The 17063-nt window shown below is 37.8% G+C and overlaps 2 protein-coding genes across 7 annotated transcripts in view; both read left to right on the top strand.

Annotated features, from left to right (window-relative positions):
- LOC104318082 (transducin-like enhancer protein 1) overlaps nt 1-10203 on the top strand; it is an 84079-nt gene extending 73876 nt beyond the window's left edge. For all 5 annotated transcript variants that reach the window (XM_069776158.1, XM_069776156.1, XM_069776159.1 and 2 more), the window contains one exon: nt 164-10203. In XM_069776158.1, coding sequence (XP_069632259.1) covers nt 164-271 — 108 coding nt within the window. In that variant the 3' untranslated portion in view covers nt 272-10203. The remainder of the gene's footprint in view (nt 1-163) is intronic.
- Nucleotides 1-17063, top strand: part of FRMD3 (FERM domain containing 3) — a 261212-nt gene that overhangs the window by 178793 nt on the left and 65356 nt on the right. The window lies entirely within an intron of this gene.

Genomic DNA, 17063 nt, shown 5'->3' with positions numbered 1-17063 from the left:
GATGATGATGCTTTTAAACAAAAAACTAGAATACCCAGAGTTCCAAGAGTGGACTCGGATATCTACACCTGTGTCATCTACCCAAAATGGGATGCTGAGATGAGGGTAACAGACCTTTTTTTTTTTTTTTTAATGATGTAATATATTTCTATTTTTCTTCTAGTCCAAAGAATCTTCGTCAGTGCTTAGCTGTGACATCTCTGTGGATGATAAGTACATAGTCACTGGCTCTGGAGACAAAAAGGCTACAGTCTATGAAGTTATCTACTGAGAAATGTGATGGGGATATAACTTTTAGAAGTTGAACTGGGCCAAAATTGTTCTTAATTGTAGAAGTAGAAAGGTTTTGCCTTTTAGAAAGGAACAAAAGTATTGAGGTTCCAGACCTTGCCATGAAACTACTCCGATTTTTCAAAATAGAAGGCAACATCCAGCAACTAAATACTGGCTACGTGGACCAAATGGAACACAGAGACAAGATGGACAGATGTAGCCTAGGTTTTTGATATAGTTTTTAAAAGCCAAGTCTACTGAAGAATGTTGGAGCCTTTTATTTTTTTCTTTCTTTGTGACCTCATGCAAATTGTTCTCATTGCCTGAATATGGGGGATAAATACCTTTCTGTTCCTTGCAGTTCAAGTTGCATTCTGTCCTGTGTAGAGCAGTGGTGTCTCAGATGAACTTGTTTCCTGGTTTTGCATCTTGTGATATGTTTTTGTATTTTTGTTGAAGGTCAAACATTTGTATAAATTGTAAATATATTTAGTTTATTACAGTAAAGGCTTTAGTACCAACAACCAGTCTTCCCCCCCGCCCCCTCCCTGCCTGCCCTGCTTATTTAAAATTAAAAACCTTTTGGGGATATAAGTACCTTTTTAGAAGCAAAAGCAAACACTATGTATAGTTTGAAAATGGTGTCTTATTCTTTATAACTCTTCTAGATTCCTTTATCATACTTCAGAGTAGTTGTTTTGACATATTAGGGTATCAAGTCCAGTAGATACTGTCTTGTGCTACAGAAAACTTAAAAGGCAATTTTGTACTAATTATAGTGTAAATATAAAAATTGAACATTTCATGAAGTTGTGCAGTTTATTTTAAGTTTATTCTGATGTCCCATATATATGTTCTTTGGCAGATACAGTAATATGTGCCTGATTATAACTCATTTTGTCATTTCTCTAGAAGAGGTGATTTCCCTCTTATTTCTCCCCCAGCTGAACAGAACTCATGCAAGACTACATTTCAACTAAATACATCAGAGCCCTTATTCATTAACTGAGGATGTCTGTGGTTTAAAAAAGCTAGATAAGTTGCATCCTTCATATTTTACAGAGAAGTGGCAGTTAGTGACCATTTCCTTTTTAATGTCTTGTCTATACTTAGATACTCAGGTAAATTTAATTAAATTACCAAAAGTGTGAGTTTTACAGGGGATCACTTAAACCATGTCAAATACTTGCAGTGCTGCAAGTGAAGTGAATTAACCTAAACTAAGTTAAACTCACTTCTTAATTTCTTGTGAGAATATTGACAAAGGAATATTTTGATTTTTAACTAATCCACTGTACAAATTAATTAGAATTAATTTTCCTGAGTGTCCCATGTTACGCAGGCCTATAGGCTCTATGTATTCATACTGAGCTATCTTCGAGTCCTTTCCACTGTTGCATTAGTGTTTTACATCTGTGAAGAGCCATGCTAAGCAGCCAGTTACCAAAGCTATGCATCTTCAAATCAAGTTTTCTTGGTGTACTCAAGAGAAATGGATGAGGAGAGAATGTGTACATTTTATTCTAACTATGTTTTTTCAGATTAACGAGTTCTTACCACTGTGTGCTGGACAAACCTAGCTATTGCACCAGTGAGGGCCATACATTTCCTGCATTCAGTAATTTAATTAGAATTTCTGTTGCTAATGGAGAGTACAGATGAACAGAAGGATATCTCTGAACAAATAATTCAGATTACACAAACTGGCAGACAGGTTAAGACTCATCTTTGAAGAGCTGCTTTCTCATTTTGCTAGCATTTGACAATGACCTGTATCCCTGCTCTTTCAAAGACACATAACTAGGAAGAAACAAGTTTGACTGACAGGTGCATTGACTGGAAAGAGAACTTCTCATCTGAGGGCAAATTTTCTCTCCATTTCCAGTCTGAAGAGACATCAGTTTTCTTGTCAATTTACATGACCATTCTACTGAGACCATTTTGTAGTATCTAGAATTGTAATAGCCTTAATACATTAACTTTGCGTTTAGAATGTAAAATGTTAACCATTCAGGATAACCTGGTCTCCTAGACATTTAAAATTAGTGTTCTATCCATATGTATCAATATCTTTGTCTATTGCTGTGTTGTGAATATCCATTTGTATGAAAATGACAGACCAGTTTAGGTGGTGGTCATGTTCCTTTCACACATAGTAAGGCAAAAAGCAGAATCATCAGGCTTTTCAAAGAAATAATTATATTTGCTACATTGAAATACTGTGAAGTGCTATGCCATTTTAAAAAGGGAAAGTTTAAAAATAGAGTATGTACTAGGTTACTTGATTTTTATGCTGACCCTGTTTTCATATTGAAGTTTTTCCAAATGTCTGAATCTCTCAATGATCATTGACTTTCTTTAGCAGCTCTGGCAAATTTGCTATAGTTAGGAACATTTGGATTTCTTCCAAACTACTATCACCTTGGCTTTTACTTTATAGGTGTTCTTTTACCTTTCTTAAAAGTTGATATTAGAGGAACTAAGAATGCAAGCATTCTAACACATTTGTGTAACTTAAAAATATATACACGTGTATATAATGGATCTGCTATAAATTGCAACATAGGGGTTGTTAGTAAGACCACATTTTTGGCAATCAGGAGGTTCAAAATCCTAGTGTCAGGAAAATAATGAAATACCTTGTCTTTTCTTGTTAGCTTCTAGAATGCACAATGAGTCAGAGCAGTTATGGAATTGGACATTATTTATGCATGTGAATGAATTTAATCATATTTGTACCATATGCTTCTCGGTTGTAATTAAGAAATTACTTCTTTTTTTCCCCAATCAGATCTACTTTAAGCCTTGGGTTTAAAAACTTGGGGAGGCATCATACAATAGTTCTCTGAATTATTTTTTTTTTGTTTGTTTCAGGTTTCACTTATAGTTTTTGAAACTTTTTTTTCATCTGTCAAACAGTAAAGCCTATTCCACCAGCAGATGTAATTTTTAATGAAAAAATACATTTGGTGAAATCTTGGCATGTCTGTCTACACTATTACCTACAAGATTTAAAACTTGTAGAGCTTAAAACTTCTGTAAGTTCTTATACCCCTGTTTAAATTAGTGGGTGGAAATAATTGTATATTGAACAAAGAAACAGACCAACCCAGACCAGCAGTAACAGAAGTGGCACTGGGAAAAGCATGTGGAAAAAAGAGGTACAGCAGTACCTATGGTGTAGGTAATTATTATTTTTTTTTTGTCAATTTAATTACAACCCTGAAAGGTTCCTTTGATTAGCCCCTTTCTGGGACACTGTTTGCTGGGTGGCCCTCAGTATTCAGAGAAGTCTGAATGCCACTCTGGCAAACACTAGTGCCAGATAGAAGCAGGGAGTCCTTACAAATGACATATTGGATGTCACTGCAAACAATAACTGATGAAGAGGAGATTTGTGGTAATATCAATTCAAGTGAACAAAATCCTTTGCCGGCTCTAATATGTATATTTTGTATATGTGCGCTAGGCATAACCTTTTATAAATCAATTGTGCAGAAAATCATTATATTATTCCACACAATGCATTTGTCAGTGTGTCAGAGTACCTCTTTTTGATTATAGTTCCAAGCAAAGATGGCTTGCCACATCAACCCACAAGCGGTTGGTCCTTGAGAGAGAATTTTCATCCACATTAAGTCTTTTAAATTTGTTTGGCATTTCAAAAGCTTTTGTTCCTTTAAAGGGAAGAGGGAGCACCAAATGAATATAAAGTTCATAGACTGGTAAAATAATACTGTTGTTTTTTAATACAAGCATCAAAGTAGAATCTATCATCTAGTCTCATACTTTCCTGTATAAATGATTGACCATAATTTTTTCTGTCACATCTTTGCATTGGTGAAGCAGGTAGAATTTTCAGAAGTGTTAACTTGAGTAACTTAAACCCAGATGGACAAATAGATTTTTATATTTTTTTTGTGGTGGTGGTTTTTTGTTGTTTATTTGTTGTTGTTTTGTTTTGTTTTTTGTGGAAAGATTGCCCCACTTATGAGCCTGTGGGATCATGTAACCTAGTTAGAGTAGTCCTTTATATTTTCTATTATGTTGGTGCAATTTTGAGTCGATGGGGAATTTCCACCATTCTAGTGATTAAGAAAGGTGGATTTTAATGTTTTCAAGCTAAGAAAGAGTACTGAATTCAGGTTTCGCACTACTGATAAAGTGTTTACCCCTTAAGCCACTTCACTGGAGAAGCTGGACTGGCTCCAACTGTGCTGTCTCTTTGAAGGATTTTATTTTTTTTCCTACCACAAGCACATAGAAAGAATGTGAGAAGGTAGGTCTATACAAGACTTAAATCATGGTGTCTTGCCAGAGAGAGGTCTCTTACTACAAAATGGGAAAGATGAAGCAGCTCAGAGTAGGACCTGATGAACACCAGAATGAAAGAAAGAGTTTCTGGTAGGGAATACATGGAGGGACAGTGGAGAATGGGAACATAGACACACAGACATTTTACTGGTATTGTAAAATGCAATCTACAAAATTCACCTAGAATGAGATTTCAGTATGCAATTTCACTGACTTCTATTTCTCCATGAAGTTGTTCAGATGTTTCTGCATAGTAATTCAAGGACACCTGAGCTGTGTGTTGGAACTGGAAGTGGGCATTTCTTTGACATCCATAAGCAGTCATCTAATCCTAAGAGGAACGAGAGTTAAATCACAGCCAGTTCTCAACATTTCCTATTACCTAATATTTTTATAGCTCAAGATCAGCTTTCCAGCAATTGATAATCCCTTTTTCAGCAACATGCTCCCAGATGTCCCATTGCAGCTTAAGTGCTTAGTGCAGCGTGGTAGATTTTGCTAGGGAAACCAGACATGTAGGAACTGGGTGCTTTAAAAATCTGCCCTGTGGGTCTAGCTTACAGACATTTCTGAGAAGTTCACTTGGAATTTCTGTTCAACTATATAGGAGAGCTCAAACAGTCACTTAAACATTTTCTAAACGAGAAAAAACTGTGCTCTGAACACCCTTTAAGCACATGGGGATTTTTTTTTTGCCTTTTTTTGTGTTGATTTATTTAATTTTTTTCTTCTTACTTAACTTTAAAATATCTATAAATTGAATACAATAAGAAAACATGAAGGGAAATAAGAATGAAAGAATAATTGTTTTCAGAGGGCAGAATGTTCTTAAAGATGCTATATCTCAAAACAAAAGAACCTATTGCTTCTATGATACATTAATTCTTGAGAGAGCTGGATTTGTGTTTCCTTGGAGCTAAAGTGCTATTCTCAGAAAACTGAATACCAAAAAATTGGTGGTGTGGGGACCAATATTAGTTATCATTTTAAAATCTGAGCAGAGTTTTGTGGGTTTTTCTTCCCCCATATTCCTTATTGCCAAGTCCACAGTTCATTCCTAGAAGCTGAACAACAGGCTGTGCCCTTTCTGGCTCATGCATTAGTAAGAATTTTGTTAACAAGTCTGTTCGTGATAGGTAGACTACAGGAGAATCTGATTGAATCTTTTAGTGGATAGCTGCATAGATAATATCAGTCAGTGTATATTGTAATAATTTCCCTTACTAAAGCAAGCACCCAGAGATAAGATAGCATCATTGTTCCATACTCATACTTTCATTGTTTGTGGAATTGCTGGTCAGTGTAGTTGACTCGCCATAGAAAAATTCTGTGGTGGCTTCTGAGGTAAAACTTAAATTTTGAGATATTGCCTAAAATTTTACATGTGATTTTGCCCACAGTAAGTTTATGTTGATTCATAGAAGAGATGCTGCAAGGAGCACTAGACAGTTGCTATTGCATAGAGCTTGGCAAGGATTGCCTTTGCTATGTTCACAGTACAAAGGTATAGTATCTCTTGAACTTTGTTTCTATCTCTGTTTCCTGCCAAGAATGAGTTAGAGGCAAAGATAACGCATAGTTTGGAGATTAAGTAATCAAACATACTATTATCCCTTTTGTATACTCTGTCATTAGCATAGAAAATGGAGATGATAGCTTTTAACTGCAAATAATAAAAGCTGGTTTTCCTTCAAGGACTGATTTTTAATGGCAGTTTAAAAAAGTTAACAAGCAGAATGAAGGGGTCATAAACGGAAATTAACCCATAGCATTGGGAAACTTAGAAATCACTTGTTACTTTCCTGGTAGTGAGCCTAATTTGTTTAAAATAAAATCCATCTGTTCATTTTGCAGTCTTTGTCGCACTTCCTTACAGCAATCCACAGTGGATTACCCCTTTACTTTAAAAATTGGCTGCAATTACGATAAGCTGAATAACTCTTATTTTGTGGTTTGCTGTAGCAAGATACTTTGGAGAGCAATGAAGCTTCCCTTTATTCTTAAAAAATAATCAGCTATTGTTATTTTTTGCAGTTGGACCTGAGTATTTTCTTAATTAGGTTTCAAGTAAATATACAATCTGATGGCTTTGCAAATTCAAAATATTTCTGAATGTTGATGAATCAGCCAAACAACTGCTGTTAAGTATGTAAATGACCTTAATGTCAGTTTGGTATTTGCTTAGCATGCCATGCATGCAGCAAAACTTTGGAGTGATTCAACTTTTCTGGCCATGCTAAATATACTTCCTGGGATAAGTTCCCTTTTCATACAGGGACCAGTTTACTACTGTGCTCCCCTGTGTTTCCTCCTGAATATGTATTAGTCCTCTAGAGATGTTTTAATGCGTTATACATACATAATGCTTCTACCTTTCTCTGTCTTTCTGATTGTTAATTATGTGAGATGTGTAATTCTGGCAGCAGTTGAGTGAATATTCGCTAATCTATGATATAATTGAGTTTTGAATGTGTACTTCAAGAAGTTTATAGACTTGCATAGAGAAATCATTAATTTTCATTTGTTAAACTGAAGATTCTCAAGTCCTGATACTCTTTTGTGTTTTTATCAGTGAATCTGTTTAAGGAAGTACTTCTGGTTTTTGAGTGGTTTTCATAGGTTTTTTTATTTGTTTATGTAGACACTCTTCTTTGAGTGCAAGTTATTGACCTGGTACTCTATTTATAATTCTGCCTGGTTCTTCAGTATTTTATCTAGCTGTAACTTATTAAAAACCACAAATATGAAATGGGGATATTAATGACAAGTGGTTTAAATGTGAGAGTTTCAAAATGCATGTCAGAATATTTCAACACTTTGCTCACTGTAATTTTACATTTTTTTTATTACTTAAGTAATTAAAAAAATCCTTAGGGTTGCATTATAGTAAAATTTTATACATCTCAGTACTAATTTTGTCTCTCAGTGGACAGCAATAATTTAGATGGGATTGTTTTTACTCTACCTAATTTATTCTAAAAGGGGGGGGAAATATTAACCTTGCAAATTTTGCTAATTATAATAATTTCATTAATAATGTTGGTTGTTTTTAATGATCTCCATGCCTTCAGAAACTTGTTCTTCTATATTTTGAAGAAAAACATACAGATATACAGGGTTCTGTAATAGAATGTGTTTACAGTATTTATCCCCTGGGTTTGCTGTGATAGTAAGGGGAAGTACAGTGACAGATATAACTTGCAATAGTTGCTAGTGTTCTGTGCCTTTGAATAATTTTCTTTAATTCATTAATTTTTTATATCTTAGGTGAGGGTTAGCAGCTTTAAATCAGTTTCATTTCTATTCAAGTGGATATGGTGATACATTCTTAGAGCTTTACTAGTTTTACTAACTTTAAATAATTTTAAATCTGTAAGGTAAATGGGTATATGGATGGTTTTGAACTGATCGTAGATTGTTCGGTTTAACTTTTTATGTTTCACACACTGCTAGAGTAGAGGGAGAACTTACTGGTCATATCTGGCTTTTTTTTTTATGCTTTTGTTTTGTACTATATATGATCAGTGGGACTTTCTCACCATGATAGGTGTGCTCACTGTAGTGACTTTTTAAAATGTTCCCATAGTTTGCACTGTGTGATTCAATTGAATTTAGCTTACAAATCAGTCCCTTTCTGTAGGCATCTGCTTTGTACCTTGACAAGTATGAAAATAATCAAAAATATCACTGTGCTTGACAGTGAGACTGTATATTTCTGTTTCTGAGTGTGAATAGCATTTAGCAAGGCTTGTCTAGTTAAAAAGCAGTTAAACTAGTAATCATACATGATCTGTGTTTAACTGTCATTTGTAGAAAAAGTGCTACAAAGTGATATGTGGCGATAAATTCAGAAGGAAAAGAATACGAAATTCAGATAGCAGCTTGAATGATTTGCTGTTAGCATGGGGCCCAATAACACTACAAAGCTATAAACTCTGTCTTTCTAGATTGCCCAGTTAGGTGGCAGAGATGCAATTTGTCTTTTCTGATGCCGCCTGCTGCTTGCTAGCTCCATCTCCTGTCACAGCCTATTAGCTCCCCAAGAAAATTGGTGGGAAATTGCCTGCAGATTGTAGGAAATTGCATCTCCAGGCCCTGGAAAAAATGTGGGATAGCACAACACTGATCCTCCCAGAGCAGCTATTAATACAGCAAAAGCTGACCTTTGGCATGGTGTGAAACGACTTTGCTATTTGCTGAATAAAGACTGTATTATGTGTGGTTGAAGGAGGGTACAAATTATTATCCTAGCTATGCCTGTAGCCAGCCTGCTCCAGGAAGCTTAAGCATTAGTGATAGGTTTTGCTGCCCCCCACCTCCTTCCTATTGGAAGATGGGAGGTAAGATGTTGGAGCCTTATCCAGAAATTTCATTGTACAGATGGGCAAAAGCCACCATGTATTTAAATGATATTAGTACATATGAAATTCAAAGGTTTAGCGACAAAACTGAAAGACAATTTATGAAGCTAAGCTCAAAAAAAAAAATTTATAATTGCCTCTGGTTGGTCTAGCCTTCATCAGAGTAGGAACAATTTTTTGGCTATTTTGTTCTATGTGTACATCCACAATAAACGTTTGATTTTGGAGCAGTTACAGTGAAATGGAGCTGATTTATACTGTAACTGCTGAGTGTAAAAGTCATGGGCCACACATTAGTTCTGATAGATTTTAGCATTAAATTCCTTTCCGCTAGGAAACTCACCTTTGTTGTGTTTAAACAAATTCTCATGTGCTCTTTATGGTGTGATATGCAATGAGTTTCATCCTCTGTCATTCCTAATAGAGCTACCTTTCTAATCTTGTACTTTACCTCAGTTTTGTAGGGCCTTTCAATAAAAAAGTCGACTTTTCCGTGAATCCTGAGAGAGGGGATATGTAGAATTAGTTTGCAACATAAAAAATAAATGCCAACATTTTCTTTGAGCTTGCAATGGTACTTAGTTGGTTCAGAGCCTCCTGAGGAAGATGTGTGTGTGAATCAGAACGATGTATTGATCAGAAGTAAGTGAGGGGAAGCCAGCAGCAGGGAAAAAAGTAATTTTGCAATCAAGAGCATTGCTGTTTTCAAACTCAGCTGAGATCTGTTGGTAACTGGCGGCTGCCCAGGGATCTGAGTGAAATCAATATGTTAATTTCCTATTGTATTAGTGTCCACTGATGTAAATGAGCTGACAAGGCTTACTAACACTCACACAACTGATTAGAGAAAATTAGTGGCCTGCCTTATGGAGCTGAGGCAGAGGAGCTGAGCATAGGGCAGCATGACAAAACAGGTACTACTCATAGTTCAAAGCACAGCTGAAGGGGATCAAGAGCACTTCATTTTACAGGGCTCTCTGGGCCCCTGTTTTGAATTCTTATGATCATGCATGCACACGTGTGTCAATCTAGAATGCTAATTTGTTGAGGCATTGTCTTTCTAAATTAGTTATAGCACATTTTATGGAAGTTATGCAGTTTAGTGCTGTGTGTCTTTTCTTGTAAAACACAAATACAGGAACAGAAGAGCTATGGTGCTTGAGCCTTTATTCTGTATTTACAATAGCTGTTCATCTTCCAAGGCTATTACATACTAATTGCATTCTCAAAATAAACCTTGCCATTTAGTAACAAACATGGGTTTTTTTGTATAGTGCAATACCTATATTGGAATAAGCAAAGAACATTTAGAGGACACATAAAATCTGCCCCATTTCGAGGACACAGAAAATCTGCCCTCGCTAATCACTGAATTTGCCTTCTCTTGTAACAAACAAACTAACTAAACTGAGTGATGTAGTATCCAGGAATTCATTTCTTCTGGCTGATGGGACAATGAACACTGTTACCTGCATGCCTGCTCTGGCTTTAATGAGGCCAAGCCCATTATTCTAAACAGAGCAAGGAGGTAACAAATCATTCTTGTACAAAAAGCAGACGCTTCTTGTCATAAATTCAAAGTTGCAAGCTGTTGCTTTGTTATGGAAAGAACAAAAATTCAGACTGGGCTGTGAGGGATTTGGAGTGCATCAAATGGTGCTCTGGGTAGCTGGATGGTTTAAGAGAGGATTGGTGGGGAAAAAACGACTCAGACAAACCAGTTCTCAGCCAACACTTAATGACTGGAAAAGATGTGCAAGCCGTAAGTAGCACCCTTCATCCTGTAACAGCTTATGAGCTCCAGCAAAAGACAGGCCACTAAACTGTGCTTGATTTCTTTTTCTGTAATTGGTTCAAAGAGAGTTTGTTGTCAATCTAAGCTCTGGTCAGTCTGAGTTTGGTCAGGACATGTTTTTCATATTCCATAAATACAGCCAATAACACATCAGAAAAACAAAATCTGAGTTCTTTAATCAGCCTGTCTTAATTTTTTTTTTAATGATGCCTTCCTGTGTAACACTTCTTACTTGCCACACTAGGAAAATGCAGCCTTTTTTGCCCGTCTTTGTTCAAATTTCTAACATTCCAAATGTCATAAAATGGTTCTAATTTACTTCAGTATCCTGTTGAAAATCAAATGTTTTGCTGGTGTCATTTTTCGTAGCCCCAGCAAAAATTTTTTAGCTATGAATAGTTCATTGTACCCAGAATCATATTCATGGTCATTCAATGAAACAATTCACAATTTTTTTCAAGTTCTCCATCAATGGCTTCCACTGGGTGTTTAATTTTTATGAAATAGCTCACCTGAGCATTCCTAGGCTCTACCAAAATATCCTTTCTCCTGCACCATACCTTTCTGATACTCCAGCTGAGAGTAAACCAACCTAGTCCACACCAGCTGCTCTTAAGAACCCCACACTATGAGACAAAATCCAATAGTGCTTGGCCCAGTTAGCAAAAAAGCTTATTTTTCTATGAAATATCCCAAAGCTTTTCTTCATACTCTAATAAAGATTCAGCTTTCTGCTTATAAAAAGGCACTAAAGCAAGCATATAGCATGACCACAGCCCTTCTTAAGGCTTTCAGTGCTGGAATGGGGTGGGGGGAGATGAAGAGAAAGCCTCCCTTTTGGCAGGTTTTTCTCATTAGCGCTTGGCCATGAGTGGAGAGATGCCGATGAAGTGCATGGCCTCAAGGACAGGGCCAGCAAGGGTTTTTTAGGGGCCAAGGTGCCATGTTCTGGTCAACCCCCAGTAATGTTGGGGCTGGCCTGGGGGGAGGGAATTGTGAGCAACAGTGTGCACACAAGGTGGTCGGGTATAGTATGGTCTCCGGCTTGCCCAGACAGTCCCAGTGCTGCTTGGGGAAGGGGCTGGGGCTGGGCTGCTGGGCAAGGAGCTGAGGGATGGGGTGCTGAGGGAGGGGGACTGGCATTTGGGGCCTGCTGGAAGAAGGGTTGCTGGGGGAAACTTAGGGGAGGAGGGTGTGGGCAGTGGGAAATTGGGGTCAAAAGATGCAGTATAAATAAATCTCTTGTGGATGAGGATGAGCTAATGAATTTATGAACAAGTAATTTACAGCCCCATCATTAACTGTTGTTTGGGGTCTGGGCTTGTCCAAGATGGTCCAGGGGCAAGTGAAGAAAAAGACCTAGAAGAAAGGGGTTTGTGGCGTGGCATCAAGTGTTTGGCTTGTTGTGGCTGCTTCCACTTGTGGGGTGTCCACTAAATTAATGATGAAATTGTCATCTCCCTCACCTCCCTGCAGCGAGTTGCTCTGCAGCAGATTTGAAGCACCTCAGGGGAAGGAATTGCACACCTTGGCTCTGCTGCCTCTCTCCAGCCAGGGCGAAGAACTTCTTTATCTGGGACTTGTTTACTGGAAAGGAAGGTGACTGTGGATTGAATTAGAAAGGAACATTATTTTTCTGCCAGCAGGGAAGACTTTTCCATTTACAGAAGAAATGGAGATAATGTTATAAATAGCACACTTGAGCAGCAATGAAGATGTAACACCAGAAAGGTAAGCCAAGATTTATAGTTGACTGAAGAGATCTGGGTGGAATATTACACGTGGGTTATTGAACCAAATACAGCAAAGCCACAACACACTGTTGGTTGTTCTGATTTTTTCTTAGTACCTTCAGGAAAGAAGGCAGTAAAAGAGCAAATATCCAAGCAAATGTTTATCTGCATATTTGATAAGTTCCTGAGAAAATGGTCTTATCCAACCAGGCAATGGCTAACCACTGTGGTTAAAGAGTAATGTGCTTTTGGCAAGAGATCTCAAAGTTCTGTTTTGAGCCAGCTTGCTTGGAATTGTTCTAATGAAAATAGGCTGTAGATAGGTACCGTCAGAGGTCCTCCTCTCTGTTCCCAGGAAAATATTGTACTTGTAAGGAATTTCACCTTCCTGTTCAGGAACACAAGATCTAGGAAAGACTGAAAATTCCCATTACAAATATGTTGATAATTAACTCTTGATCAGTCATGCTGGAGACTTTGGAACCTGGATATAGGGCAGGAAAAGGATGAGGTATTTGCCCAGGTGAAGCCTCTGCCTTTTGCAGCATGGGCAACTATAATGTGATATTAATAGCTCCTGTTTCAGAACTAATACAAGTCAGTGTCACAAAGTGATGAATGTTATGTGGCATTTACCTTCAAAAAAAATTATAAAATCTTTTGGCAATCCTACTGAAAATTCTTTGTTCTCTAATCTTTGCAAACTGGCAAATAATACAGAAAATTGCAGGTATCGTTCAAAATCACTGTTGCTTTTCTAGGGCTGGTACTATAGAAATCCTTAAAAGTGGGGTTTATATTTGTGTGGGCTCTGTTAATCTCATATATAGTGACAGAATCGTCTTCTGTCAGGAACAGAATAGTGTTCTGCTGTGTTGCTTTGAAATGTTCCACAATATGTGCTATAGCAAAGTGTCTTCCCCCACTACACTACTGCTTTAAAGTGTGAGGCTTATCATAGCAATTTCCCATGCTTTCATCCAAAGCCTGAAAATATGCCTCAAGCAAGACATTCAATCAAAAGTAAAACATTGCCAGTTATTGACTGTCTTTCCAGCTCCTTGGGAGGTAGCTTGCTGCTACGCCAATGTGAAGAAACTCATGTTACAAAAGCAAAATGAAAGAAAACAGAAATTAAACAATAAGAACAGTTTCAGCTCTGAGCAATTGTCTGAGTATCCCACAGCAATCAAGTTTCCCCTTCTAGAAGAACTTTAATTTGATCTGACTTTCACTGATTTATTTTCTCTTGCAGTTTTGAGCTTTTTAAAGGAAGCATTTCCTTCTTGAATGTCTTTAATCAGAGATGGGGAGTTTTTGAAAGGCCTGCCTAACATTTGTAACTCCTCTATTCTTTTTTTTTCTCCTTGATTTTTGTTTGTCTTGGGATTACACAGAAGTAAAATATCCATTTCTCTCTTATCGAGTCCTGAGGAACCGGTGTGATGAGTGGGTTGGCTGCTGGACTATTCTGCAAGAATTGGTAAATCAGGACTGACCTCTTTAGATGAAACTAGTTAGAAATGGTATTAAATTCCAATCTGCTGGGCTTTGGCAGCTTAGCAGGCTACAGTGTTTAGTATCTTGTTGTACTGGAAGAAGGAGCTGTTTTGTTATTTCTGTTAGCTTTGCAATGAATGTCATGTTGTGCAATCAATATGTGCTTGATTTCCTGCTGCGGGTGGAGGGAGGTCATCTCATAACTACCAATTCAGGCATCCAGCGGGAAATCTATTGGAAAGAAAAAAACCCAAATCAAACAACCAACTGGAAAAAAGCCTTTCTCTTAGGGTAGTAGACCTACTTGCTCTACCAAGGGGAGCATGACACATGCACATCCACCATAGGTCTCCTCAATTATACATCTTTGCCAGCCTTTGCTAAAATCTAGTTATTTTTCAGTCACTTCTCTTGTATTTGTCCCATAAACCAACCCCATTTATTTAGTGTAGGCCTCTAGCTTCGTATCTTCCTGTTCTTGCTTCCTTGTCTGTATTCATGACTACTTCAGTAAAACCAAGGAGGAAACATAATCCTTATGTTGATGTTTATCATAACGGTTTCTGACCTCCTGCTGGCTCCTTTTCCCACAAAGCCAGTTCTTACCAAAGTTACTGATGTAGCTTGGAAAGTCTTAGGCAGTCTGTCTGTCATAGGATCATTGAATAAAATTTAGGTCGGAAGGGCTATCTGTATATCTTGCACAACATCTGCTCAGACAGGGCCAGGTTCAAAGTTAAGTTGGGTTGCTTAGGACCTGTCCAGCTGAGTTTTGCATAACTCCAAGAATGGAGATACCACAGATTTTGTGCACAACACATTTCAGTGCCTAACCATTCTTATTATGACCTTTTTTTTTTTTATCCAGTCAGAATATGGACAGCTGCCTCGTCTCCTTTGGCTGTGCAATTCAGAGAGCTGTGCACTGTCCTGACAGGCAGAAATAGTTTGATGGGGCAGAATGATTTGTGGGCTGTTCTTTCTCCCTAGGACTCTTTGAGAGAAGAGACACTGTCTTCCTCTTCTCCATTGTTCCACTGGTAGTCCTTGCTCAATTTTTATTATGTATTTCTCATCTACTGGGACAAGTGGTAACTTGAATTCACTAATGATGGCAAGGTGTATCATGAGTGGTGGGAGACAAATGGGATGAAGTAGAAGGAGAAAAGATTAGACGGGCATAGGGAAACAGCAGTGAATGTGGTAACCAGCTGTGATGAGAGGAGCTGGAAAAGACAACCTTATGTAGGGAAAAAAGAAATGGTAATTTCAGCTCCTCCATGGGTATGACTCAGTCTTGAGTGGGTTGTAAAATCCTGTCATGTTTTTTTCCCCTTCCGTTATATGAAGAAGGAATTTATGCCTTAAAAATACCATTGTGGTTTCCATCCTTAAGAACTGTTAAAGCTCTTCTTTATATAAATCACCCCCTCCCATGCAGTAGCTGAGATGACTTCTCCTTAACTGCAAGCACAGCCCTTGCGTGCAGCAGCACCAGAAGGCTGTTACGTGCTCTTATTGTGCCTGAGTTGTCCTAAAAGCTCTTTGTATAACCCAAGCAGTCAGAGTAGCATTGTATGCACTGGAATGAGCTTGGCTAGTGACAACAATACAAAACATGGATTCAAAAGGATAGCAATCTTTTCATGACCATCTTCCACTGGGCACACTAACTGGGGAAGACCTGGGAGTACTCAGTTTTACTGTTGGTGCTGCCTGATACACGCATGTGTCCAGATGCAGTGTGATGGACCAGAGGAGATCCTAAGAGAGCTACTCTCCTCCTACTCCTCATTCAGCTACTTGTAGCTTCAGCTATTGGAAAGCCTCACAGTGTTCTTATCCAAGTAGACACCATGTACCCTACCATGGCATTGAGATACACAGATTATATTCGCTAGTTATCAATTGTAAGACAAAGTTCATATGAAGCAGAAACACTGTTTTTCCAGTGTAATGACCATAGGTCAAAAACTAAGTGTGGATATTGACGGTAGGATAAAAAGTGGTCTACCAGATGAAATGTTGTGCATAATGTGGCTTGTAGACACAGCTGAACAAATTGCTCCAGAAGCTTCAGGGGTCACTGCAGTATAAACAGAAAGCAACAGTGATCTGTGCTGTGTTCTCAAGACATCATAAATACATTCTTCGTGCTGCTGCTTACCTTCTGCTGAATCATGTATTTTAAAACACTGTGGGATTCCTTCTCTGGGTAAAACTTTGAGTGTCAACTTCCTGTATTTCAAACGGGATTTCTTTTTGTTGTCCTTTAAAAGCTGGATTTAAGTGTGTTGGAAGCTTCAAAATCTTTCTGTAGTACAGTGTAAGGTACTGCTTGTAAAGTTCCTGGTTTTGGCAGCTGGCAAATCCATCTGCCAGTTCCAGGTAGGAAAATTAAAGGGGTTTTAGAGAGATGAGCATGATCTGGCTGTAAGTTGTACATAATTTTATTGAGTTTGGTGAAGAGTAAGAACCTTATGCTGAATGAAGAACTGAGCTACTTCACTAGCTGTTGAACCTTTTTTTCCCACACTCAGCACTTCTTATGTGTTGTCTGAGTACTTTTATTTGTTGGTTTCTGTGTTGTTGTTTGTTAATTCTAATATAAAAAATATAGCTTTCCTGTTCCTCCTTTCAGCTGAGTAGGGATACAAACAGGAACATGCGTCTGTCTTGAGGAGAGTGAAGAAAGTGTGATGAATTCAAATAAGTTCTTCTGAACTATGCATATTCTGCACTCCTAGGAGCTCATGAATAACAGAGGTGTTATGGGCAGGTACTAATTTTGTCTTGTTTTTTTCTTGGTGTAAAGCACTCATTTTAGACACTAACTGGTCTGATATACTGACTTTGCTGTCTGTAGACACTACTTGCTGAGTATATGTTATGGCATCAAGAAAAGAAAGAGCAATAGTAGTGGCTATCTTAAGCAAAAGAAAATACAAAATGAGGCTTTCCTTGACTGTCATTTATCATGATGATTACCATTCGACTTCCAAGTTTGGAGCAGGTACCAGCAGGCTTTCAAAAGAGCCATGGAGCCTATCACAGGTTACTGCTGTGCCAAATATGATGTTGCTAGAC

The sequence above is a fragment of the Haliaeetus albicilla genome, chromosome Z (assembly GCF_947461875.1).
Source record: "Haliaeetus albicilla chromosome Z, bHalAlb1.1, whole genome shotgun sequence".
In the NCBI taxonomy this organism is placed as follows: domain Eukaryota; kingdom Metazoa; phylum Chordata; class Aves; order Accipitriformes; family Accipitridae; genus Haliaeetus; species Haliaeetus albicilla.
This window is presented reverse-complemented; position numbering and strand designations above follow the sequence as displayed.